This window comes from Lontra canadensis, unplaced genomic scaffold, assembly GCF_010015895.1.
Source record: "Lontra canadensis isolate GAN:19392208 unplaced genomic scaffold, GSC_riverotter_1.0 scaffold30, whole genome shotgun sequence".
Lineage (NCBI taxonomy): Eukaryota > Metazoa > Chordata > Mammalia > Carnivora > Mustelidae > Lontra > Lontra canadensis.
Window position 1 is genome coordinate 20,584,760 of NW_022631024.1, and position 23,100 is coordinate 20,607,859.

Genomic DNA, 23,100 nt, shown 5'->3' on the forward strand with positions numbered 1-23,100 from the left:
CTGAGACACAGGGTGAGGGGGCACAGCCTGGACCCCTGAAAACAGGGGCCCCTCATGTCTCTGGTTCAACAAGAATGCTAATTTGAAAGCTGTTTCAGTTGGTTTGCAAACTGAATTAAATGTCTGGGCACACACCTCAGTGATTTTTTAAAAAAAGCTTTATTGATCTAATACACACAGCACAATGCAGCGTTTTTAGCATATTTAGGTGTGAGAGAACATCACCACCGCCAATTTCCAGTCCGTTTTCATCACCCCAAAAAGAAGACTCCGCACCCATTAGCTGTTGCTCCCCACACTCCTCTTTGGCAACCACGAGCCCGCTTTCTGCCTCCAGAGGCCTGCCTGTTGTGAAGGCTCACACACACGGAGCCCCCCGGTATGTGGTCTGCATCTGGCCCCTCCCCCAGCAGGCTGCTTTCAGGGTCCATCCACATTGTGGCACCTGCTGGCATCTACTCCTTCCCACGGCTGGACCACACTCATCTGGGTTCCGCCTTGTGGCCACCATGGACAGTCGCACACCGATGTTCCCGTGGGCCTGAACCGCCTGTTCCCGGGGGAAAGGGCTGGGCTGAGCCGAGAAGACACCATGCTGTTGGCCACACTGCTTCCCACCACAGTGCACGGAGGGCCCAACCGCGCACGGCCTTGCCAACACAGGTTTCTCGGCGTCTGTCCCTTTCCATTTCACCCAGCCGAGTGGCAGGGATTTTTTTTTTTTTAAGATTTTATTTATTTATTTGATAGACAGAGATCACAAACAGGCAGAGAGGCAGAGACAGAAGGGGAAGCAGGCTCCCCGCTGAGCAGAGAGCCCGATGCGGGGCTCGATCCCAGGACCCTGAGATCATGACCTGGGCCGAAGGCAGAGGCTTTAACCCACTGAGCCCCCCAGGTGCCCCGGGAGGGATTTTTAACTTACTGACCTAAGAGTTGCTCCTTTCTTTAAAAATTAGGATCACCAATCTAAAACACAAGAAAGTACCTTTCCAGAGATGCCACGTGGGGGGTGGGGGTCCCTCCGGAGCAGCTGTGGGAGGTGCCCCACTGCTTCTGGGCTGCACCCCGCCACGGCGTGCACACTGTCAGGGTTACTCCAGTTGGTCAAGTCGGCTTTAGCCCTGTCTGGGGGCCTCGCTGGAGCGCCTCTCCTGGGACCCTTCCCACTGGGTGCAGGGGTCAGCAGGAGAGGGCACGAGCCACAAGTCACTGGCCCCACCATTCAGTCTGGCTTTCCAGCTCCCCGCCCGCTCCGGTGGGGGCCTCCCACTGTCCAATAACGGGGTAGAATCACGTGAATGATGAATGGCTACTTAAAAACATTTTACAAAAACATTTAATGTCGTTGGGAAAAAAGGACCTTACAACGTGGCACACAGTTATATTTGACGGAAAGCCACTGCACTACAGTGTGGGCTGCAGGACACCCTGGCCCCATCAGTATGAGACAGACCCGGAGCCACGCAGGCACCGGTGGGGGTGGGGGGGCAGGCCGCCCCTTCCATTTTCTGTTTCTTGTTTTTGTATTTGCTACATGTTATACAACGAACACGCCGCACTTCCTAATCATGAAGAAAGAAAATCACAAATGAAACTTTAAAAGTTAAACTTGGGGTGCGTGGGCGGCGCGGTCAGATCAGCGTGGGCCCTTGGCATGGGGTCAGGTTCTGGTCTCCGGGTGGTGGGACGGAGCCCCGCGGCGGGCTCTGCACTGAGCGCGGAGCCTGGGAGAGTCTCTCTCCCTCTGTCCCTCCCACTTGTGCGCATGCGCTCTCTCTCAAATAAAGTTTACAACCTTTTTAAAGATTTTTATACTCCGAGGAAACCTTAGCTTTGGGAAGGACATGGGGCCACCTGCTCCAAGAGCCCTGCCAGACCGTGGGGAGGTGGCCCGCCCCATGGACACCAGGCGCTCTCACCATTGCGTGGTCTGCCTGGGGCTGCCCGCGGGCCCGGCTCTGCCCTCGCGATCCGACCCGTGGCGCTGACCACTCGGGGGCCACACGCTCCTGTCAAACGCGTGGCCCCAAACGCAGTGGCTTAGAGCAGAACGACCCTTGACCATCCCGCACGCGGGGTCAGGTGCAGGAAGCGGCCTGACCGCAGGGTCCTGCTCGGGGTCTCTGGGGGTCGCAGCCAGAATAAGGTGGGCCTGCGCTGTCTCCAGGCTCAGCAGGGCCCGGGGGCCGCCCACCACCCGTGCAGCTGGAGCCGGACAGCCTGTGGGTCTCTGATGCTCGGCACCCAGCTCCGATTTCCTGTTTCCTGCCGGGCGGCTGGAATAGGCTGGACTACGGGGCAGTCATCCCACTTCTCGAGGAGGTTTTCCCGCCGTGACCGCGGTGTCACCGCAGATGGGGCAAATATGCGGTCCCCTCCATTAAAACTGAGTGTCGTTTCCCCCGGTCCTGTTTTTCCTTAGTCTCCTCAGAAGTGTGTCTCATCGGTCTTTTTTTTTTAAGATCTTGTTTATTTATTTGAGAGAATGAGAAGGAGAGCGAGCAAGCATGAGGGGGGCAGGGTCAGAGGGAGAAGCAGACTCCTGATGCGGGATTCGATCCAGGGACTCCAGGATCATGACCTGAGCAGAAGGCAGACGCTTCACGGACTGAGCCCCCTAGGCGCCCCTCACTGGTCTTTTTAAGAGCTAGTTTTCAGGGAAACCTGAGGGCTCAGTGGGTTAAGCATCTGCCTCCGGCTCAGGTCACGATCCCACGGTTCTGGGATCGAGCCCCGCATCAGGATCCCTGCTCAGCGGGGAGTCGGCTTCTCCCTCTGCCCCTCCCCCTGCTTGTGCTCACACTCTCTCTGTCAAATAAATAAACAAAATCTTAAAAAAAACAAAAAAAAAAGGACTACTTTTCGGTCTTACTAATTCTATACTTCCTGATTTAATTACTTAATTAATTAAGCTTTTCTCTTTATCAACTCCCTCTTCTGCCTTTTGGTTTCTTCCATTTGTTTTTTACTTCTTTGGGCACGATTTCCTCCCTCTCTGGCTGCATTCGGGCTTCCTGGGATTTGTGTGTCCCTCAGAGATGCTCTGCTTCCTTCTAACTCCAGAGCTGCTGTGTTGGCCTGCTTCTCCCTCCCTTGGAAATGACCCACTATTTCTGTCCGGGTTCTCCTTGGCACTCAGGACTCACCCCGCATGTTTCACTTCAGCAACACGCACTCCTCCCTTTTTCGCCGTTTCACTGGCTTCATCGGACGTCACGTGAGGCTGTGGGTCTGCTCTGAGGTTCTCAGCCCGGCCGGCTTCCCGGCTTCCCCTGCGGTCTGCAGCACACACGCGGAGACAGGCCCGGGCGCTCGGAGTGGCTGCGCTGCAGGGCCCTGGACAGCTGAGGGACCGTCTTGTATCTGACTTGCCGGTCCTAGCCCAGAGAGACACCCACTTTGGAAGGGCTGCGTGTAGAAATGGAGCTCAGGGACCAGCAGCAACATGTTCCTCCAATCAAAGCTGCAAGACCAGGTAACCGGTGCTGGCTTGGGTCCGGGAGAGCAGAGGGGCGGGCGCTGCTGGCCCAGTGCCCACGGAGGAGGAAGCCCCTGACCACCACAGAGGTCTGCAGAGGTGCGCTAAAATTTTCCCAGGGTTACAGTCCCAGCTCTGAACCTGAAAGGGGATGAATTGTGGGCCGCTTCCTGTTTGCACAGCTGCCTTCTGTGTCCTTCTGGTTTTCCTCTCGAAGATTCCCTGGGGTGGCAGAGGTATGAGCGCCCGAGTGAACGGTCAGCAGCCTATGAAACGGCTGTGGCGGTGGGTTTCAGAGCTGTGGCTGACAGGCGCCTCCCCACGGAACCCTCCACGGAACGCGCTCCGTGGCCCTCAATCAGACACAGCCCCAGTCGGGGCCAGGCCTCCGGAAGCTGGTCTCCAACACCAAGCATTTCCATCACACCAAGGTTATTTTTATTTCCTGAGAGAAAAATCTTATTTTGATTTTATTTTTTCTTTGAAAGTGCCTGTTGTTTAAAAAGAAAAAAAAAAAACAAAACCCACACACTTCTTTGCATTGGCTAAACCCAATTCCTGCCATGTCTTTGACATCTGTGCTCCAGAATGAACCACAACTATTACATTCCTTGAAAAATAAGTTCCAGGGGTGCCTGGGGGGCTCAGTGGGATAAAGCCTCTGCCTTCAGCTCAGGTCATGATCCCAGGGTCCTGGGATCGAGCCCCACATCGGGCTCTCTGCTCAGTGGGGAGCCTGCTTCCCTTCCTCTCTCTCTCTCTCTCTCTGCCTGCCTCTCTGCCTACTTGTGATCTGTCAAATAGTAAATAAATAAAATCTTAAAAAAAAAAAAAAAGAGAGAGAAAGAAAGTAAAAATAAGTTCCAGCACTACGCTGACCGCTAGCTGAGTCACAGTCCTACCTTAGAAATGGCTCCCTTTTCTGGACTCTTCCACTGATGGAGCAACTGTGGGATCCTCACGGTCCTGGCGGGCCTCCCCAGAGTGCTGATGTGGTCACCCTCCCTCAGGACAGCGGGCCGCCCGTCTGTGAAGGCTAGCTTCAGGTCGGCCATGGGCTGCGCCACTCCAGACGCCTCAACGCCTGCCTGGGAACAGATTTTAGCTCAGACAGAAGGAAGTTTTCTGCACAACCTTTAACCAGCTGAATTTCAGAGCTGGAAGAATCTTAGGCTCATTAATCATTTCAACCTTCAGGACGTCCGTTAAGTAGAAAAACCTATCACTGAAACCTTCCTTTTTAAAAATGGTTTTAAACAGGGTGCCTGGTGGCTCAGTCCGTTAAGCCTCTGCCTTCGGCTCAGGTCATGATCTCAGGGTCCTGGGATCGAGCCCCGCATCGGGCTCTCTGCTCAGCGGGGAGCCTGCTCCCCGCCCCCCCTCCTGCTTGTGGTCTCTGTCTGTCAAATAAATAAATAAAATTGAAAAAAAAAAGGTTTTAGACACTTATTCTGAGATAACTGGAGATAGATACACGCACTTGGGAGAGAGAAGGGCTGCCCCATATGCGCTCTATGCGGTCTCTCAGGTGTCACCGTAGTCAACGTCACAAGCAGGGCCTGACGTGGATCCCGCCGCAACCCAGAGCGCCTGCCCTTGGGACCCCGCAGTGTTGCCGTTCACGGCGTTAATCTGTCAGTGGCCCCAGGCGGCCGCGCATCTGTTCTCCATTGATACAACTTGTCATTTAAGAAGGTTACATGAACGGAGTCAGAGTATGTGACCTTCTCTCACCCTGCTGCTCCCGAGGCCCGTGGGCCCTGTACTCATCGTCCGCGGAGCGTCCTCCACATGGGGACGTCTGGGGTGACAGAGGTGACACGGCCCAGAGCATCCAGTGACAGAGGTGATGGGGGTGGGCTGCCTCCACCCTCCTGTTAGGGAAATAAAGCCAGTCTAAGAGCAGATGCAGCAGACACCCCAGCGGTCACTCCAACTATGGGAGCACCAGGCAGGGAGTGCACAGGGAAGTGAGGACAGAGCCCTAGGGGAGACAGGAGGGCCAGACAGGGGCAGAGGGGACCCAGAGGAGGTCACATCCTGGAGGTCAGGGCTGAGTCGGGGAGGACGGGCCAGGCCCAGGGCCCCAGGCCCAGGGGAGGCTGCTGGTGACCCTGGGCAGAGGGGACCCAAAGGAGGTCACATCCTAGAGGTCAGGGCTGAGTGGGGAGGACGGGCCAGGCCCAGGGCCCCAGGCCCAGGGGAGGCTGCTGGTGACCCTGACAAGCCTTTGGGTACAGCAGCAGTGGGAAGGCCGCCTGGAGCTGGCTCAGGGGCCACAGCATGATGGAAATGGGGCCAAGGCAGCCTCTGGAACAAGGTTCAACGGAGTGATGGCAGAAGCCAGCGGCCCCGCTCGCAGGTATGTACCCAAGAGAACTGAGAACACGTCCGCACAGAACTCATACACAGATGTTCACAGAAGCATTTTTCGTGGTAGCCAAAATGTGGCTGCTGCCCATCAGTGGGTGGACGGGTACACAAAGCAGGGCCGTCCCTGCAATGGAACGTTACTGGTCTTAAAAAGGAACAAAATTCTGACACAGGCTGCGCCACGAATGAACCTCAAAAAAAAATGACGCTGAGCGAGAAGCCAGACGCAGAGTCGGTGTGCCGTGCGGGGCCGTTCACACCAACGCCCCGAAGCCGCTAGCCCATAAAGACAGGACCGGCAGCTGCCAGGGGCTGGGGCGGCGGCGCCAGCATCCAGCGACCGTGAGGAAGCACTCTAGAATCATCGGGTTTGGCTGCACAACACTGCGCACACGGAAAAACAGTGACCTGCACCCCTGAGGACTGGATTTGCTGATACCTGAATTACATCTCAGTTCCTAAAAAGTGCACAGTAAAAGCGCTAACACACTGAGAACCCTTGGAGGCAATCCTGCAGCACATGGGGGTAAAGAAATGGGGGGAGAGCTCGAGAAGGGGTTTAAGATGGACAGAATCACAGTATGTTGATAGGCTGACCCTAGCAAGCAGAAATAATGATGGGGTGGGGGAGGAGACAGATCTGTGGGTGTAGACCCGGAGCGGGGGGGTGTCCCTTCCAGCTGCTTCCATTTTCTCTGGAAGCAGGCAGCCAGGTCCTAGGCTGCGGGGCAGGACAGGGCAGAGTGGGGCTGAGGACACAGGAGGAGGGAGTCAGTAGACCCACCTGAGGCGCGTGTTGAGGACGGAAAGAGACCCGGCACTTGGGCCAGGCTCCTGCAGCCCCGATGAAGGGAATGGGACTGGAGCTGTGGGTGGTGCGGGGGTATCAGGTCAAAGCTGTGAGCTGCCAGGATGGGTGGGAAGTGGGGGTTGCAGCTGTCAACACCGAGGAGCCCCAGGCGGGAGGGTGGGCCGGTGGGCTGAGAAGGGCCGAGCAGGGCTGCAGGACTGGCCCCGAGCAAATGTTGTCAGGAAGGTGTGGAGGATGAGGAGTGGGGAGTGGGAGGGATGCCCACGTGGGGGGATTCGGGAAGGACAGGATCCCACCCTGGGTACCCAGACACCTCCAGGCCAGCAGGTCAGGAAACCCAGGCCCCACTGGGGGTGAAGCTGGTCCTCAGAGCAGAGGCTCCCAGACGTTTACTGAGGAAGCTGCCGTCCCAGGCATGCCACAGGCGTGAGCCCTGACAGGTGCGCCAAGCCAGCACTCAGCACCCCTGTTCCTTAGCTAAGGAAGCCTGCAGGGTCAGAGAGCTGGTCCCGGTGACACAGGGAGGAGACGCGGCCAGAAGCGAGCAGAGTGGCTCCCAGGTCCCAGGACCCACAGGCCCACTGGGGAAGAAGGTGGCCAACAAAGAAGGCCAGCCAGGTTGCGATCACAGCTGAGCTCCAGCTGATACCGCAAAGGACACAAGCCGTCCCCTGCACGTTCTTGTATGTAAATAAAAGGGCAGAGCCTGTCTCTGGGAGCGTTTCTGGGGCTGGGGCTGTGATGGCTCATTTCATGTGTCACCCTGGCAAGGCCAGGGGCCCACATAGTTGGTCAAACAGTCACAGGTTGCTGGGAAAGTATTATTTATTGAATTGAGAGAGAGAGAGAGACAAGGCAAGAATATGGGGGGGGATGGAGGGGCAGAGGGAGAGGAGGCAGACTCCTGCTCAGCATGGAGCCCCAGGTGGGACTCCACCCCAGGACCCTGAGATCACCACCTGCGGGGAAATCAAGAGCTGGAGTCGACTGAGACCCCAGGCGCGGAAAGTCTTTTATGACATTAACACATGCAACGGCAAACTTGTTGGAAGCCCACGACCCTTTCTACCACGGCACCAGGACTGGAGGTGAGGGCGGAGGAGGGCGCTGAGGGCCTGAAGTCACTACAGGAGGAACTGTATGCCCGCCTGCAGGGCAGCAGGGGCTCGCCCTGGGTCTGGACTGGGGACCCGCTCCCAGGCTGTCCATCTCTGCGCACCTGCTAATGCACCTGCCGGGTCTGTTCTGCCGAGAGCTGTGACCAGCACGGGCAGGACGCACACGGGGTGTCAGCGGGGCCGGGAGCGTGACCAGCGCAGGCAGGACGCGCACGGGGTGTCAGCGGGGCCGGGAGCGTGACCAGCGCAGGCAGGACGCGCACGGGGTGTCAGCGGGGAAGGCCGAGGCCCCGGCCACTCGGACCTCCAGGGAGGGCTCGGGCACGCGGCTCTCGGAGCTTCCACGCTCTCGGGGCAGGAGGTCCTCGGGGCCACCGCGGCTGCAGGGCACAGCCCGGGCCGGGCGCCCACAGTCCTGCCGGCCTCGCCCTGCCCTGCCCACCGGCGTCCCGGGGGACCCCCGCGGCCGCCCCCCGCGGCCCGCGCCCCGGCAGTCGCTCACCTGAGCCCGTGGGGTCCTCCCGGAACCCTGGCCCGGCCTCGGCAGCAGCGGCAACGGCGGGCCCGGCCGTCTTTCCCCGACGCACCGAGACCCGCTCGGCCCGAGGCGCTGCGGGAGGGGGAAAGGCCAACTCCCGGAGCTCCCGGCGGAAGTCCCGTGGGGCGCGGCGGAAGCGGGGGAAGGGGCGGGGCCGGATGTCGCGGGGGCGGTCACCGTGGGGGCGGGGCCTGTGGGCGGGGCAGAGCCGACTCCGGGGCGGGATCGCTCCGCCGCCAGGGGGCGCCGTGGGGCGGCAGGAGGCGTGGCACACCTGCGGCTCGCGGAGTCCACGCGCTCCAACCGAGCGCCCCCTCTGTCCGGACCCTTTCCTGGCCTCCGAGGGGCGGGGGGCCCACATCCCCACGCGGGCCTCCGGGCTCTCGGCCCCCGGTGGTCCCGCCGGACCCCTCAGGGGACCCCTACCGCCGTCGGCCTCGCCCGCCGCGCTCCGGCCCGGAAGCAGACACGGTCCGGCCGGTGTCCGCGCCGCCATGCCCTCTCGGGGAGACCTGGTGCGCGACTGGCACCGGGGCGTGCAGGCTGTGGAGCGCGGGGACTGGGGCTGCGCCCTCCGCCTCTTCTCGGGTGACCCGGAGCCGCCCGCCAGGATGTGCTTCAACGTGGGCTGCGTGCACCTGCTGGCCGGGGACCCGGAGGCCGCGCTGCGGGTGAGCCAGGGGCCCGACAGCCCGGCCCCCAGGGTTGGTCGAAGAGACCCCACCCTTTGGGGAGTGGCTCTGGGGAACCGTACTTACCGTGCGATAGACCCAGCCGCCGGGGTGGGCCCCGGGTCCCTTCTTCCTGAGGGTCATCTGGGGATGCCCCCCTCCACCGTGTTCTGCCTCAGTGGACACCGAAGGCAGGTAGGAGCTGTGCAGTTGGGGGACCCCACCCTGAACTCGGGGCATGATGGGGGGGCGGCCTCCCTCGCTATCTCCTCGAGATGGTGACCCTGTTTCAGACTCTGTGGTCATGGGGAAGGACTGGGGTGCTGCTGGCTCAGGCGCTCATCGTGCTGATACCTAGAGATCGGCTGGAGGCTGGATCCTGCTTGCAAGGGGCTTGCTGCCTCCCAGGGTGTAGAGTTTAGAGCAAGGGACTTCATCAGACACCTGTGGCAATGGGAAGGAGATGTGGTCTCTCTGGCTGGTACCCAGACCCCAGATCTAAGAACTCACCTTTTTCCCAGTCTGTTCCCCAAAACAGAACCAGGAGTTCAAGAGTGCATGTGGGCGTGAACACACAGCTCCTCTGCTGAGAGGGCAGCACAGAACCACTCTCTTCCCTTCAAACACTTCGCATTCTTTAAAGTGATGCACATTCCCCAGGTGCATACAAAAATGCAGCAGCCCCCGGCTTATCTCCCCAATCCCCAAATGCCTCCAACAGAAGGAACCAGGATCCCGCAGTGTTTGAGATGATCAGGCAGCTACCTGGAAAATGACACAAATGCAAAGAGAATTAGATGTTGTAGGAGAGCATCAATATCAGCATCTTGCAAAACCTGACCACGGGAGTGGGGGTGGGGCATACTGGGTAAAGGGTACAAAGGAGCTCCTCTGTCCTTTCTTGCGTCTGCATATGAATCTACAATTCTCAGTAACAATTTAAGTTTTTTTTTTTTAAGATTTTATTTATTTATTTGACAGAGACCACAAGTAGGCAGAGAGGCAGGCAGAGAGGGCGGGGATGGGGTGGGGAACAGGCTCCCCGCGGAGCAGAGATCCCCACTCGGGGCTTGATCCCAGGACCCTGGGATCATGACCTGAACAGAAGGCAGAGGCTTTAACCCACTGAGCCACCCAGGTGCCCCTATAAACTGTGATTTAACTTTAGAGGGGACAGAGGTGGTGAGCAGAAGAATATGGTATTAAATCCTTGACCCTAAGAGAAGAGGGAAGACTGTCCAAAGTCAATAAAATTAAGTAATAGCATGGGCACATTAGCCAGAAATATGGAGATTTCTAAAAGCAGGTGGAACAGCTACGCTTAATAAAACTCTCTGAGGAGCAGGGCAGGGTGAGCAGGGCTCTAGCCAGAGCCGTAGTCTATTGGTAAGAACCCTATGTGACCTTGACTTGGCTGTTCTGTGTGGTAAGGTAGCAAACAAATGGGTCTTTCTGGCACTGAGTGCCCCCCCCACATCAGTGCCTCCACGTGTACCTTCAACCTTAGGTCAATTCCAGCTCTGCAGGAACCCACCCGTTTGCCCAGATTTTAAGACTGTGGTGCCCCTCCTGTTACCCATGTTTAACTGATGGTCGACAGACTGTGTTTGAATGAAGTTAAGGGAAAAGCTGTACTTTACACACATACTAAGACTTTTGTGTTCTTCTTCTAATACTTTTTAAAAGGTTTTATTTATTTATTTGATAGAGAGAGAACATGAGCAGGGGGGAAGAGACAGAGGAAGAGGGAGAAGCCCACTCCCCACTGAGCCTGACAGGACTCGATCCCAGGACCCCAGGATCATGACCTGACCCCAAAGCAGATGCTTAACCAACTCAACCCCCCAGGCACCCATTTTCTGATTCTAATAGATAAGAAGTGTGTCATTCTGTATGAATGATCAGAAATAGGATTTTAAAAAGGCAAAAATCTTACGTAATCCGTGCCCCAGAGGTAACTTATTAATGTGCTGTCGTTTCCCCTCATCCTCATGGCAGACAGGTTGCTTTGGGACAACACCTCACTGTGCTCTTTGCACTTCGGGAACTCAGGCTTATTCTGGTTGTGGCACCAAGGGAGACTGAATGGTGATACAGGTGCCCAGGCACAAGCTCTGGGGGCCCCAGGACCAGGGCAGGAAACTTCTATCCGCAGCTGGCTGTCCTGGGGCCTATGGAATTCCTTGGCCCCCGGCTACTGGTCATCTGCCTGGACAGTGTCTGTGACACAGGAGTGATAGAATTGCAGACCTTGGCAATCTATGGGCATTTCTGTCCCCAGGCACTTGACCAAGCAGTGACCAAGGACGCCTGCCTGGCTGTTGGCTTTTTCCAGCGAGGAGTGGCCAACTTCCAGCTGGAGAGGTGAGCACAGGGGTGCCTTGTTTCTTCTCTGACGGCCCTTTTTCTCTGCAAAGTCCATTCTTAGGCTCCTCCTCCCTCTCTCTCCCCATGGGTCACCTCTTCTTGCCAACCGCCTCCTCTGCAGCCCCAGGGAAGCCTGGAGAGGGTACTGTGCTCGTGCTGGAGCAGGACACAGGCAGGGCCACATGAGGAGGCTTGTCTCTATGCTGAGGTTCTGAGTGCTTTCATGGGCATCCCTTCCTCTGTTCCTCATCATTTTTTTTTTTTCTGTAGGAGGGATGGTGTGATTACACCCATTCTGCAGATGGGGAAACCGAGAGCAGGGCTGCAGGAAGGGTGTGTCCCGGGACACAGAGGTGGTTGGGATCCTCAATGCTTGCCTGGGCTCTTTGCACTGTGGTCCTTCCCAGAGAAGGAAACATTCTGCAGGACAAGCTCATCTTGCCCCTCCCCCACCTAGCCCCCAGGACAAGCCCCACAGATGGCTCCATGCCCAGCAGGCCTACTCTGGGGGTCCCTCCTTGCGCGAGATGGGGAGTCCAGTGGGGGCTGAGGAGCTTCCGGCAGGTCTCTGCAGAGGGAGGCCCGCAGGGAACGGGAGTCCTGAGAAGCAGGAGGGAAGTGCTCAGGGCTCTCTACACAGCCAGGACTGGAAGAGGGTCTGGGATGTGGACAGGGGCTCCAGGCAGGGAGTCAGTTTCCAGAAGGCAGAGCTGGATCAGAGCTGGTGTCACCTCACACCTCAGGTGTGGTGCCCTCTCCACCTCCCACAGTCACATCTCTTGATGGATACTTGACCGGTTGGTTGGGACTTGAGTGCCTACTATGTGCTAGGATCTGGGTGGCCACCACTGCCCCCTAGCAGGTGTCCATGGAGCTGGGGGTGGGGGGTGGGGGGGCAGGCTGGGGCAGGGCTTGGCCCTTTCCCTACAGCCGCTGAGCTCTCCCCCCACCCCCCACTGCCTGCAGGTTCCAGGAGGCCCTGACTGACTTCCAGCTGGCCCTGGCTCAGCTCAGGGGTAACACCACCATCGACTACACGCAGCTGGGCCTGCGGTTCAAGCTGAAGGCCTGGGAGGTAAGCTCGCGCCACACTTGTGCAGGGAGCTGGCCTCCAAGGCGGGGAACCAGCTGGGGGCCCTCGGGGTGCTGTCTGGGGGCAGAAGGCCCAGGTGCCCCTTTAGGCCTCGCCCTCTGGGTCCCATTGTCTTGTTACTGTCACAGGCGGGGCCATATTGACTGATATGCTCCCTCTGGCCTGAGACACCCCATTACCCCATTACTCCAGAGGGTGGCCCCCCGGCTCTGGGAGTGTGGTGTCCCCTGGCAGGCCATGGGGACAGACGCCGCGGGAAGAGCGGCTTGGTTCTCTTGTCGGAGGCCGAGTCGGCCGAGCACCCGCTGTCCCCGCAGCATTGGAGGGGTCAGCGGGCCGGGGCGGCTCCCAGGGGCACCGGGCACCTTCGCTTCTGCCCCCAGCGCGTCCCGCCGGCGACGGCCTTAAGCCAGCCCGTCTTTTCTCGCTGTGGGTGTGAGGGAGGGGACAGGACGGAGAAAGGGCTCTTGGGACAGCACCCAGAGCAGGGCACTGAGCAGGGCCGCACGCCGTGGAAGGGGCCGCAAAAGGGGTCAGGCCGGATGCGGAAAGGGGGTGAGGCGGGCGGGGAGGACGGTCGCAGAGCGCGCACTTCTGCCCCCGACGTAGGGGGCCGAGAAGCGCCAGAGCGACGAGCCGCTCCAGCAGGGACCTGGACAGTGAGGCTGCCAGCAGAGCCCGCGCCCGCGTGACGGCCGCCTGTCGCGGCCGAGCCCGGCCGCAGCCTCTTCAGCCGGGGCTCCCTCCCCAAGGGCCCCGGGGTGGGGGCGGTGCTTGAGGCGCGACGGGTCCCGAGAGTGGGCTGGGGGCGGGGTCGGGCGCGGCCAGGTGGGGCAGGGGCGGGGCCAGGAGAGGGTTGGAGGGGGGCGGGACTGGAAGGAGGTTCAGGAAGGGTTGGGGGCGGGGCCAGGAGAGGGGGGCGGGGCGGGGCCAGGAGGGGGGCGGGGCGGGGCTGGAAGGAGGTTCAGGAGGGGTTGGGGGCGGGGCCAGGAAATGGGCCCAGGACGAGACTGGAAGCGGGCCCAGGTCGTGGGGTTGGGGGCGGAGCCAGCAGTGGGACCTGGTGTGGGACTGGGGGCGCGGCCTAGTTTGGAATCCGGATCAGAGGCAGGCGAGGGGTGGAGGGCAGAGGGGGAGGTTGAGGCTTGAAGGGCTGATGTAGGGGTGGGACCAGGGGTGCGGCCGGTGGAGGGGAGCTAAGTGAGGCTGTCATATCCCACCTCCTTTCCAGGTGCTCTTCAACGTGGGAGCCGCACAGTGCCGGCTGGGACTCTGGGCTGAGGCCACCCGCAGCCTAGAGGAAGCCCTCTCGAAGGGGCTGGAGGGGGCCGGCGATGATCTGCACGCCGCCCTGGGCCAGCTGCAGGTGAGGGGGGCAGGGGGAGAACAGGCCGCCCCACCCGTGAGCGCTGTTGGGCGCGTAGCCCACAGTCCCGGGATCCCATCTGCACAGGCTCCCAAGGCCCAGTCCACGCGATGAAGGATTTTCTAGAGGGAGGTGGCCCGTGTGCCTGGGTGTGGGGGCTGGGGAAGGACTTCCCAGGTCCCCTGAGAAGTAGGTGGAGGGTCCCTGAGGCCACAGCCCTGGTCAGATGCTCAGGTCTCCGTTGGCTGGACCCCCTCCAGAAGCAGGTCCCCCTGCAGCCTCGGCAGGTCCCCAGGGGTGAGGTCTTTCGGCCCCACAGGCGGCACCTGGAGCATCTGGAACCAGTGGATTTCCTGGGCAAGGCCAAGGTAAGGGGCGGCCTCTCACCTCCTGCGGCAGGAGCTTGGGGCCAGCAGCAGCCAGCAGGCGCCGAGCTCACAGGGGCACACGCGGTGTGGTCTGTGTTGTTACAAGGGCTTCGGTGGGTGGGAGGAGAGTGGGCCCGGGGCCACCCCCCAAACGGCAGAGTGCCTGAGCTTCTTGGGTCAGGAGCCGTGTCTCCAAGTGGAGCTCACACATCCTGGGCTCTCGGAACCGGGAGGCAGAGCCCCCAGCAGAGGCTGGCTGCAGACAAGGGAGCTCATGGCTTTTCGGCAGTGCTCCCCCCCCCCCCCCCCCGATCCACCTCAGCCACACTCTTCTGGCCTCAGTTTCTCCCTGTGCTTTTCTGTCTCTTTGTCTCCCTGCATCTATGCTCCAGAGAGTGAGATCCCAGTGAGGGCCGAGGTCGGCTGGCCAGGGCCAGGCAGCACCACCAAAATCACAGAACACTGGGGAGTAGGGCTGGAGTTCAAGGAAGTGACTCCAGGGCTCACAAAGGAAAATTCACCTGGGTTCCAAGCTGGTGGCCCTTGAGTTAGCCTCAGTACCCACCGAGGTCACCAAGGGCCCACGCGCTGGTGTGACCAGGTACAGGGCTGGTGAGGTCATGTGCCCCAAACACCTGGGCCTTGCAGACATCGCTGGCAGGGGCCTGGCGGCTCTGAGCTGCATGCATCTGTGAGTTTAGGGTTTGTCACAGTTCAAACTTCTAGGAAGTAAAGACATTTAAAAAGTTGTATTAAAAATAAGTTAAGAGGCGCGTGGGTGGCTCATTTGGTTATGCGGATGCCTTCTGCTTGGGTCGGGATCCCAGGGTCCTGAATCGAGTCCTGCATCGGGCTCTTTGCCCAACAGGGAGCCTGCTTCTCCCTCTGTCTCTGCTCTTGCTTGTGCTTATGCGCACGCTTTCTCTTTCTCTCCAAGAAATACACAAATAAAATCTTCAAAAAATTTTTTAAAACTGTCAGCACAGGGATTTTTCTTGATGAGACGCATTTTTTCTACCTTCCAGCACCCACTGTGGTGGTCTGACAGCCCTCGGTCAGGCGTGGGCAGCCCCCCCAGTCCCCGGCAGATGGGCCCCTCAGGAGTGTGGTGTGGGCAGCAGGGGCTGGGAGTGGGCATTGCAGGGCCCCTAGCTCAGCTGTCCCTCTGCTGTCCCTCACCAGGTGGTCTCCTCTGCCATCCCCGACGACCAACATGAGGACAGCCAGCCTCGGCAGCCCCAGGTGGGCGGGTCGCCTCCCAGCCAGCCCAGACTTCTCACCTGTCATTTGCAGGCCTGGGCATTTCAGACCTTTGTCCTGTGAAGGGAGGGAGTTGCCCTGAGCCCTCAGGGGCTCCCCAACATCCCTCTGATCTAAAGTTGGGAGTGGCAGGCCTGTTGAGTGTGAGAGTCTCACCCAGGGAAGGCAGTGCTGGGGCTCCCTGCCCTGGCGCTGCCCCTGGGGACCTGCCTCCTGAGAGAGCGTGCTGTTCTGTGCCACAGGTTCGGGGTGTGGACGGCGAAGGCAGACCTGGAGCTGCCCCACGGTAGGAAGGAGTGGGTCTCATCTCCGCATGCGTGTCTCTCTGGTTGGGGCAGGAGTAAGGCCTGCATCGTGGCCCCTGAGGCCAGGGAAGAGCCTCTCTCAGCCCTCCCCGCACCCCCTCTGTCCAGAGGCCCTGGGTTTATTCTGTCTGGAGCCTGTCCTGCTGCAGGACGAAGAGCCCTGTGCCCCCTTCCCACAAAACCGCCACTAAGGCCTCGGTGGGCACCAGAGGGGAGTTGAGACGTCAGGTCGCCACGACCCCACACAGCACCGAGGCTTAGAACCGAGGGGCTCGAGGAGGGTGCTGCTGGGTTGTGGGCCGGCATTGCCAAACTGGACCCTCCCAGGTGGGGCCATCCCAGCTCAATGTCACACAAGGTGTGGGGACATCGAGCAGGCCCCCACCCAGGGCCACGGCCCCTCATCTCCACACTTGGGGTTCCTCTCAGGCTGTGTTGGGGGGAACAAGTACAAGCTGGGCCATTCCTGACAATGAGGGCTCCCCCTGCCCCCCAGGGCCAGAGGCTCAGGCCAGTGCAGAACGGCCAGACCCTGCGGTCCCAGGATGGCTCCTGAGGCAGAGACAGAGGTCGGCTCTGGATGGGGGGCACAGGTGAGTGAGTGGGTGGGTGGGTGAGAGAGCCCAGGCCCGGTGTGTGTGGGGGGTGCAGGGGCCATAGTGCTGGGAGGACACCCCCACCGGGCAGTATGGGCTCCAGGCCTGTGGGGACCTGGTTCCTGCCCTGAACACACCCCCATCCAGCTTGTACCTACGGCTTCCTGCTGACCAGCTGACTCCCCGGCCACACACCTCACCACTGGGTCTGCTGCAGCAAGCCCCAGGCCAGGGAAAGCTGCCTGGACCTCAGGGGCCTGCACCCCTGGCCCCCATTCCCAGCCTGTGGCTTTTCCTGCAGAGGCCCCGTGTGGAGCAGGTCGGCAGACAGGTTCCTCCACGTAAGGACCCCCTGAGCCGCAGGTGGTGGGCAGAGGCCGTGGTGGTGGGAGTCCTGGGCAGGCGTCTGGGGAGCTGGGAGCAGCCTCTTTGCCCCCGAGGGAGGCCGCTGGCTACCTTGGGCCTCCCAGCCAGGGTGTGGGCCACCTGAGCCCCTGCTCTGTCATCCTCCACAGGGCTGCCGGTGGCCAGGGGACCAGAACCCCCACCCTTCAGAGGATCCCTTGGGTGCTGGGGTAAGAGGAACAGGCCTTCATGTCACCCCCACTTTTCAGGGATTTGGGGCCCAGAGACTAGGCCCTGGGAACCCTAGCCCCTCCCACCCTCGTGGCTCAAAGGCCACCCCAGCCGGTCCCTGGGCATGCAGAGCTGGGGCTTCATGACCGACCACTGCCTTGCTGCTCTGCCCCAGGGAGCGGCCATGGAGGAACCTGCGTCCTTGGTGACCGTCACTGTGCAGTGTGCCTTCACCCTGGCCCTGAGGGTCCCGAGAGGAGTGGACCTGGCCGGCCTGCGGGGCCTGCTGAGCCAAGCCCTCGGTCACCAGGCCCAGCGTGCGCAGCTCAGGTGAGCAGGCAGGCCAGGGGCGGCCCTGCAGACGTCAGAGGTCAGCGCCTGCCAGGAGCACACCCCGCCCACTCGATGCCACTCTGAGGAGTCTCTTTGCAGTTACCAAGACCCCAGCAACAAGGGGCGCTGGGTCCCCCTCCCTGGGGAGGAGGCGCTGCAGAGGGCCTGGAGGGACTCGGGGGCCAGCGCTGGGGCCCTGCAGCTTCAGTGCCGGGTGAGCCTCGGGAGGGTGTGGGTGGCCGGGGGGTGGCACGAGGGACCCCAGGGCCCTTCTCTAGCCCTGCCCACCCTGTGCCCCCTCCTCCAGCCACAGGGAGCAGGTAGCCGAGCTGCCCTCTACCAGGTGGTGGCCCAGCACAGCTACTGTGCCCGGGGGCCCGAGGACCTGGCCCTGCAGCGGGGGGACGTCGTGGACGTGCTGTGTGAAGGTCAGTGGGCCGCTGGGGCATGAGGAGATCGCGTGAGCTCACACTGCCTGACGCGCTCTGAGGGACCCTGACCCTCTCACACACAGTGGACCAGGCCTGGCTGGAGGGTCACTGTAACGGCCGCGTCGGCATCTTCCCCAAGTGCTTTGTGGTCCCAGCTGGACAGGACGTGTGAGGAGCCCGACATCCCGCGTGGAGCCCCAGTGAAGGAATCAGCCGTCCCAGGGCCAGGAGGGTTTTAATAAAGCGGTCTCCCCAACCCCACGAAGGTGTGGTCTGTAATCCGGGCTTGCTGACAAAGGATTCCAGGGTAGGGGTGGGGCTGCCACTCCAGGAGAAGCCACGGAGCCCGGAGACTGTCCCTCAGGCCGGGAAACAGCAGGGGTCCCGCCAGCTCTGCCGCTCCAAGACCCCCACGGTCGGCCTCTCCCAGGGAGCCGGAGCCTTTCTTGTTCCCGCAGTCACTCCCCGTTCCGGGCTTGAGCAGCTTCACGTCCCACAACACCACAGATGGCACAGCCCTGAGTGCTGCAGGGCCCTGTGTCCCAGCGTTTGTGCAGGAAGTCACCTGCTGTCCTGGGAAGCGCGGTGGAGAAGGGAACCCGGGGGGCCAGGATGGGGAGGCCACAATACAGCCCACTTGGCCAGAGTGACCCTGAGGGCTGGGTGGGGCCATCTGACCAGGGGGCCAGAGCCCATGACACAGGGAGACCCGGCAGGGCTCACGGGAAGGCTCTGGCCCGTGCAGCCGTCCAGGCTGGGGCAGCCCCCCACCCCCGCGCCCCACCAGTGCCAGGGGGCAGCCCAACTCAGCCCCGGAGCCAGAGGAGGTGGACGGCGGCGGCCCCGAGGGTAGCCACGACAGTCAGCACGGCGAAGACGACTCCAGCCGCCCACACGCCGTAGCTCTCTGCCTGCCAGAGGGCGGGCGGCTCGGCTGGGATCATGCTGGTCAGGTTCAGCATGTAGCCCAGCGTCCAGCCGATGTCTGTGCCGCCCACCTGTGGGACAGGCAGGCCGGTCAGGGCTGTGGCCGCTGCCCCAGAGTCCCGGACCGCCCCCCTTGCCCTGCGTCGGATGGCCTCACCCCGAGAGGTGGTCACCTGCTTCCGGAACTCAATGTTGGACCAGGTGTCCTCACTGAACCCATAGCCCTCGAGCAGCAGTGTGAGTATGTACAGGCCTGAAGCACAGTAGTCACGAAGCCAGTGGTCCTGCCCGGGCGAGCTTGCCTCTACCTGGGGGCCCGGCAGGCAAGGAGCCAGGTGACGCCCCCTCTCCCGGCCCACCAGAGGCAGGTCCCACCCAAGGATGGGGCCCTGGGTCCCCTGCCTGGGTCTTCCCTTCCCTCGGCATCCCCCCAGCCCTGCTGGCCCCACCCCGCGGGGTGGGGTCCTGCCGAGGCCCTGCCTGCGGAGGTCGGTGCCTGGGGCAGCGGCAGCCCGGAGTGCTGGACGGTGCTGGTGGGGACAGGTGGTCCCAGGACCCACCTACCTGCTTCCAGGGCCTCTGGCAGAACTCCCAGACAGTGGCGTTGACGGTGGCCAGCGGTTGCTTGGAGGTCACATTCAGGAAGTGGAAGGTGTAGTAGAAGTTGGAGAAGGCCTGGGGGCGGGGAAGGAAGCTGGGTGTGCCTGCCCTGGGGCAATGCCCGGGTTGGCCAGAGTCAGAGGAGCCCCAGCACCAACCAGGCAAAGTCTCCCCCCCCCCCCCCAGACACCTGGGAACCCAGAGTCCCCCACCCATCCAGGGCTCGCCCTGGGCCTGCCTGGCATAAGGCCCCTGGGGCTCCGGCAGGGGCCTGGGATCCCGGGGAGGACAGTGTAGAGGGCTCCCACTCACGTAGAACTGGCCCTGCACAGGGGGCTGGTAGACCCCATTGAAGGCACAGTGTCCTCGGCCCTCGCAGCTGGAGAAGTTGAAGAGGCCCCGGATGGCAGAGACGCAGGCCCCGGGGTTCCCTGTTCCCTCCACAGTGAGGTTCCAGGCCAGGCCTGGTGGGGGTGTGGTGTGGACACAGGGTGACTCATACAGGGTTGCTGGGGACAGCGTGGCCCAGTAGCCACTGTGGTAGCACGGATGGCGGATCAGGGGGCCGGGGCTGCTCTGCGGGAGGACAGGGAGGGGGCCTTGAGCCCAGCTCAGGGCCACAGGCACCTCACCGCCCCTCTCCCTCCTCTGGGGCCCAGCTGACCTGCAGCAGCTGAGCCAGGAGCCTGGTCAGCATCTGGTCACGCCCGAAACAGAGGTAGCTGTGGGTGTAGACGCTGTGCTCAGAGCCGTAGAGGCGGAAGGTGGCCTGGGTGCTCTTGTCCAGTATAGGGCCTCCGGGCACAAAGGTGATCTGGGTGGAGGCCCCACCCATGTCCAGGGCGCCCACCAGGGGCCCCTCCAGAGGCCGGATCCATTCTCCAGAGAAGGAATACTGAGGACAGACAGGTAGCACCGAGTCCTGAAACCAGCCTCATGGACCCGCAGCCCCTCGTCACCCAGCCCCCACCGCAGGCTGCCCGTGGCACCTTGACCAGCACGCCCAGGACGTAGTTGATGGTAATCCAACCTAAGGCACCTTCATCCCGCCCAGCCAGGAGCTCAGCACCCCAGAAGTCCAGGGGAGACCGGCCCAGGACCCGACTGATCGCCGCGAGGATGTCTCCCACCTGGGAGCTGTTCTTCTGGCTGGGCAGAAAGGGCCGGTTGCCAAAGCTGGTGGGATACCCACAGCCCGCCACCCTGCCCACCGGCCCAAGGTGTCCATACCACCGTTCTCCCAGCTGCTCCTCCTGGACATGCCCCCAGCCAGCCCACCTCACCTGAGCAGCCTCATGCCAGCTGTGGCCCCAAGGAACAGGGGCGTTTCCCGACGCCGATCCTCCGGGACCAGTGCCACTGCCTCCTCCAGGCAGTCCTCCAGGCTCTCGCCAGCCTGGGTGGGATCCGAGGCATAGGAGGAGATTCCAGGCCCTGAAACACAGCATCACAGGACGCAGCTCCAGGCCTGAGGGCCGGCTGGGCTGGGAGGGCCCGCAGTGCCAGGGACCATGTCCCCCCAGGAGATATGAGCACGCCCTCGCCACTGGGACCTTTGAGTGGGATCTTGTTCGGAAAACAGGTCTCTGCAGATGTAATTAAGTTAAGGATCTTGAGATGAGCTCAACCTGGATTCCCCGGGTGGGCCCTAAATTCGACGGCCCCGGGCCTTCGTGAGAGAGGAGAGGAGGCGTTGAGACACTCGAGGAAGAAGGCTGCGCAGCACTGGAGCGAGAGGTTGGGGTGACAGGACCGTGAGCCCGGGAATGCCCGGAGCCTCCTGAAGATGGAAGAGGCAGCAAGGGCTGTGCAGGCACACGCAGACCCTGGTCCAGGACCTCCTTGGTCAGCTGGGCCACCTGGGGTAAGTCATTCAACCTCTCTGAGCCGCGTTTCCTTTAGGCCGATTGGCTGATATGCTAAGGGTTTAAGTGTTGCTCCCACCTCACTCCAGCCGTGCCACCCCCAGAGCCGCCCCCGGCGGGGACTCCCGTCTAGCCCTCCCACCGCTGGCCTAGCTTGGAGTCCAGCCCTCCCACCGCTGGCCTAGCTGCCTACTAACCTTTCACCTGGCAGGCCAGGGCCTGGCTGACCACACCTGTGTTATTCTCCTTGTCTGCCGGCCACTGGTACACAAAGAGGGACGTGTGGGAGGACCCGGCGTCAAACACGACCCCAAACTGAGGGTGACAGCAAGGTCAGGAGGGCGTGGACCAGCCGGCATCCACCCAGCCCCACCTCCCCCTGCTCAGGGCCTGGCGCCTACCTTGGTGTCTGCAGGCAGGAGGATGCTGGTGGCCTCCACCAGGATGAGAATGAGCGTGGTGAGGCCTGAGGCCACCGCAGCCCCCAGCAGGGCCGCCAGGACCCGCTTCTTCCAGGTCAGCCCCATGAGGGGCTGGCATCTGCAGGGGGGCAGTGGGCACCCAGACTCCATGGTTGCAGACACGGCCACCTGGAGAGGCGCCAAGTCCTCGCTGGGACACTGAACACCCTGCTGGGTCAGGGGGCAAGGCCGCAGACCACACGCTAGGAGCCAGGCCTGCCCAGGGGACCGTGGGCTGCAGAGGGGCCAGGGCCCAGGAAGGCAGCAGGGCTAGCCCGAGACACACACAGCTAGCGGCAATGGGGCCCAGAAGAGCCCCGTCCCCATGCCACATCGGGGACCGGCGCAGCTACGCCCCACCACCTTCTCCCGGCAGCCCTGCTCCCCCCGCCCTCCCAGGAAAAGGAGCCCCCGCCTAGCAGGTCAGATCCAGACTGAAGTCGGGGAACCCAGGACCCTCCCTTGGCCGCCGGCCTGCCGTCCGCTCTGCAGCCCAGGGCACCGTGTTCCCTCTGGGAGCCCTGAGGGCAGGCCTGAGCCATGGGGACAGGTGACCAGCTGGATGGCTGCTTCCTGCCAGGCCGCCTCACGTGGGGTCTAGTGAGTGAGGTCAGTGGGGCCCCGAGAAGCACATTTTCTTGATGAAAAAGGACCTTGAGGTCAGGGGGTTCTTAACAAAGATACCGGTTTCTGTTTGAAAACCCAACCTCTTTCTCTAATCTGATTTTATGCTGGCTCCAGACAGGCTCTGGGCAGCAGGCCGAGGCAGAGCTGGGAATGCGGGCCACGCAGGGTCCCCATAGGGCCTGCTCCAGGTCCCAAATGTCCCCGAACAGGGCCGCACCTGCAACAGTCTGGAGCCTCCACACTGTAGCCCACGGGAGACCGCACCCCGCAGCCCGCCGGCAGCCTCACAAACACACACGCGCTCTGGGACGGGCTGTGGGGCTCGGGCCCCACTCCGAGGCTGGGAGGCATCAACTCAGAGGGTTGGTGACTGGTCTGAGCCAGTCAGTCCAGCCCTGAGGGGGCCCAGCCTGTGCCCCCAACCAGCACCCAGGGCATGGCAGGGCTCAGGACACTGGAACCCCACCTCATAACCCTATCTCCAAGGAATATAGTACTGTGAGACCCCCAGCCTGGGCCCCCAGTGGGTGGTCAAGGAGGGTGGGTACACTCTCCATGGTTAGAACACCCCTTTCAGGACTGGTCAGCAGCCCCCAGACCAGGACAGCCCTCCCTGTCCAGGACAGGCCCCCTCAGACCAGGACAGCTCCTCCCTGACCAGGACAGCCCCTCCCTGGCCAGGACAGCCCCCCCAGACTAAGAGCGGCCCCTCACCTGGGCTGCCGGACAGCCGGCTGCAGCAAGGAGAGAGCTGGACTGCGGCCACTCAGGCGCCTGCCAGGTGTTTTCCTGCCTTTTCTTGCCCCTCAGCTAGTCACCACCCACCTCCACCTGGACCTCACCCGGCAGGTGACGGAGCCTGGGCAAGGGATCCCCTGTGAGCCGGTCCTGCCCACTCCCAGTTCACAGACTGCCAACAGCGGTTCAGGGGGT

General features: G+C 61.7%; 2 protein-coding genes and 1 long non-coding RNA gene across 3 annotated transcripts; 1 reads left to right on the forward strand and 2 right to left on the reverse strand.

The window, feature by feature from the left end:
- Nucleotides 1-402: 402 nt before the first annotated feature.
- LOC116872801 lies at nt 403-8,413 on the reverse strand. The gene is made up of 3 exons (XR_004383690.1): nt 8,286-8,413; nt 4,384-4,569; nt 403-550 (listed from the first exon to the last, which is right to left on the reverse strand). It is a non-coding gene; the product is annotated as an uncharacterized LOC116872801 (long non-coding RNA).
- Nucleotides 8,414-8,659: 246 nt separating this feature from the next.
- NOXA1 (NADPH oxidase activator 1) lies at nt 8,660-17,869 on the forward strand. Its single transcript, XM_032866325.1, is given in 15 exon segments — nt 8,660-8,992; nt 11,274-11,356; nt 12,326-12,434; nt 13,684-13,818; nt 14,079-14,186; nt 15,369-15,428; nt 15,689-15,732; nt 16,248-16,344; nt 16,523-16,688; nt 16,863-16,876; nt 16,878-16,922; nt 17,099-17,253; nt 17,356-17,470; nt 17,564-17,684; nt 17,771-17,869. Coding segments are annotated over 15 exon segments (1,518 nt in total). The 5' UTR covers nt 8,660-8,815; the 3' UTR covers nt 17,860-17,869.
- A 269-nt stretch (nt 17,870-18,138) lies between these two features.
- ENTPD8 (ectonucleoside triphosphate diphosphohydrolase 8) lies at nt 18,139-21,890 on the reverse strand. Its single transcript, XM_032866326.1, has 9 exons — nt 21,481-21,890; nt 21,277-21,394; nt 20,498-20,648; nt 20,204-20,363; nt 19,879-20,109; nt 19,527-19,790; nt 19,179-19,289; nt 18,788-18,922; nt 18,139-18,685 (listed from the first exon to the last, which is right to left on the reverse strand). The coding sequence occupies exons 1-9, from the start codon at nt 21,649-21,651 to the stop codon at nt 18,494-18,496; spliced, it is 1,533 nt and encodes a 510-aa protein (XP_032722217.1). The 5' UTR covers nt 21,652-21,890; the 3' UTR covers nt 18,139-18,493.
- Between the last annotated feature and the right edge of the window lie 1,210 nt (nt 21,891-23,100).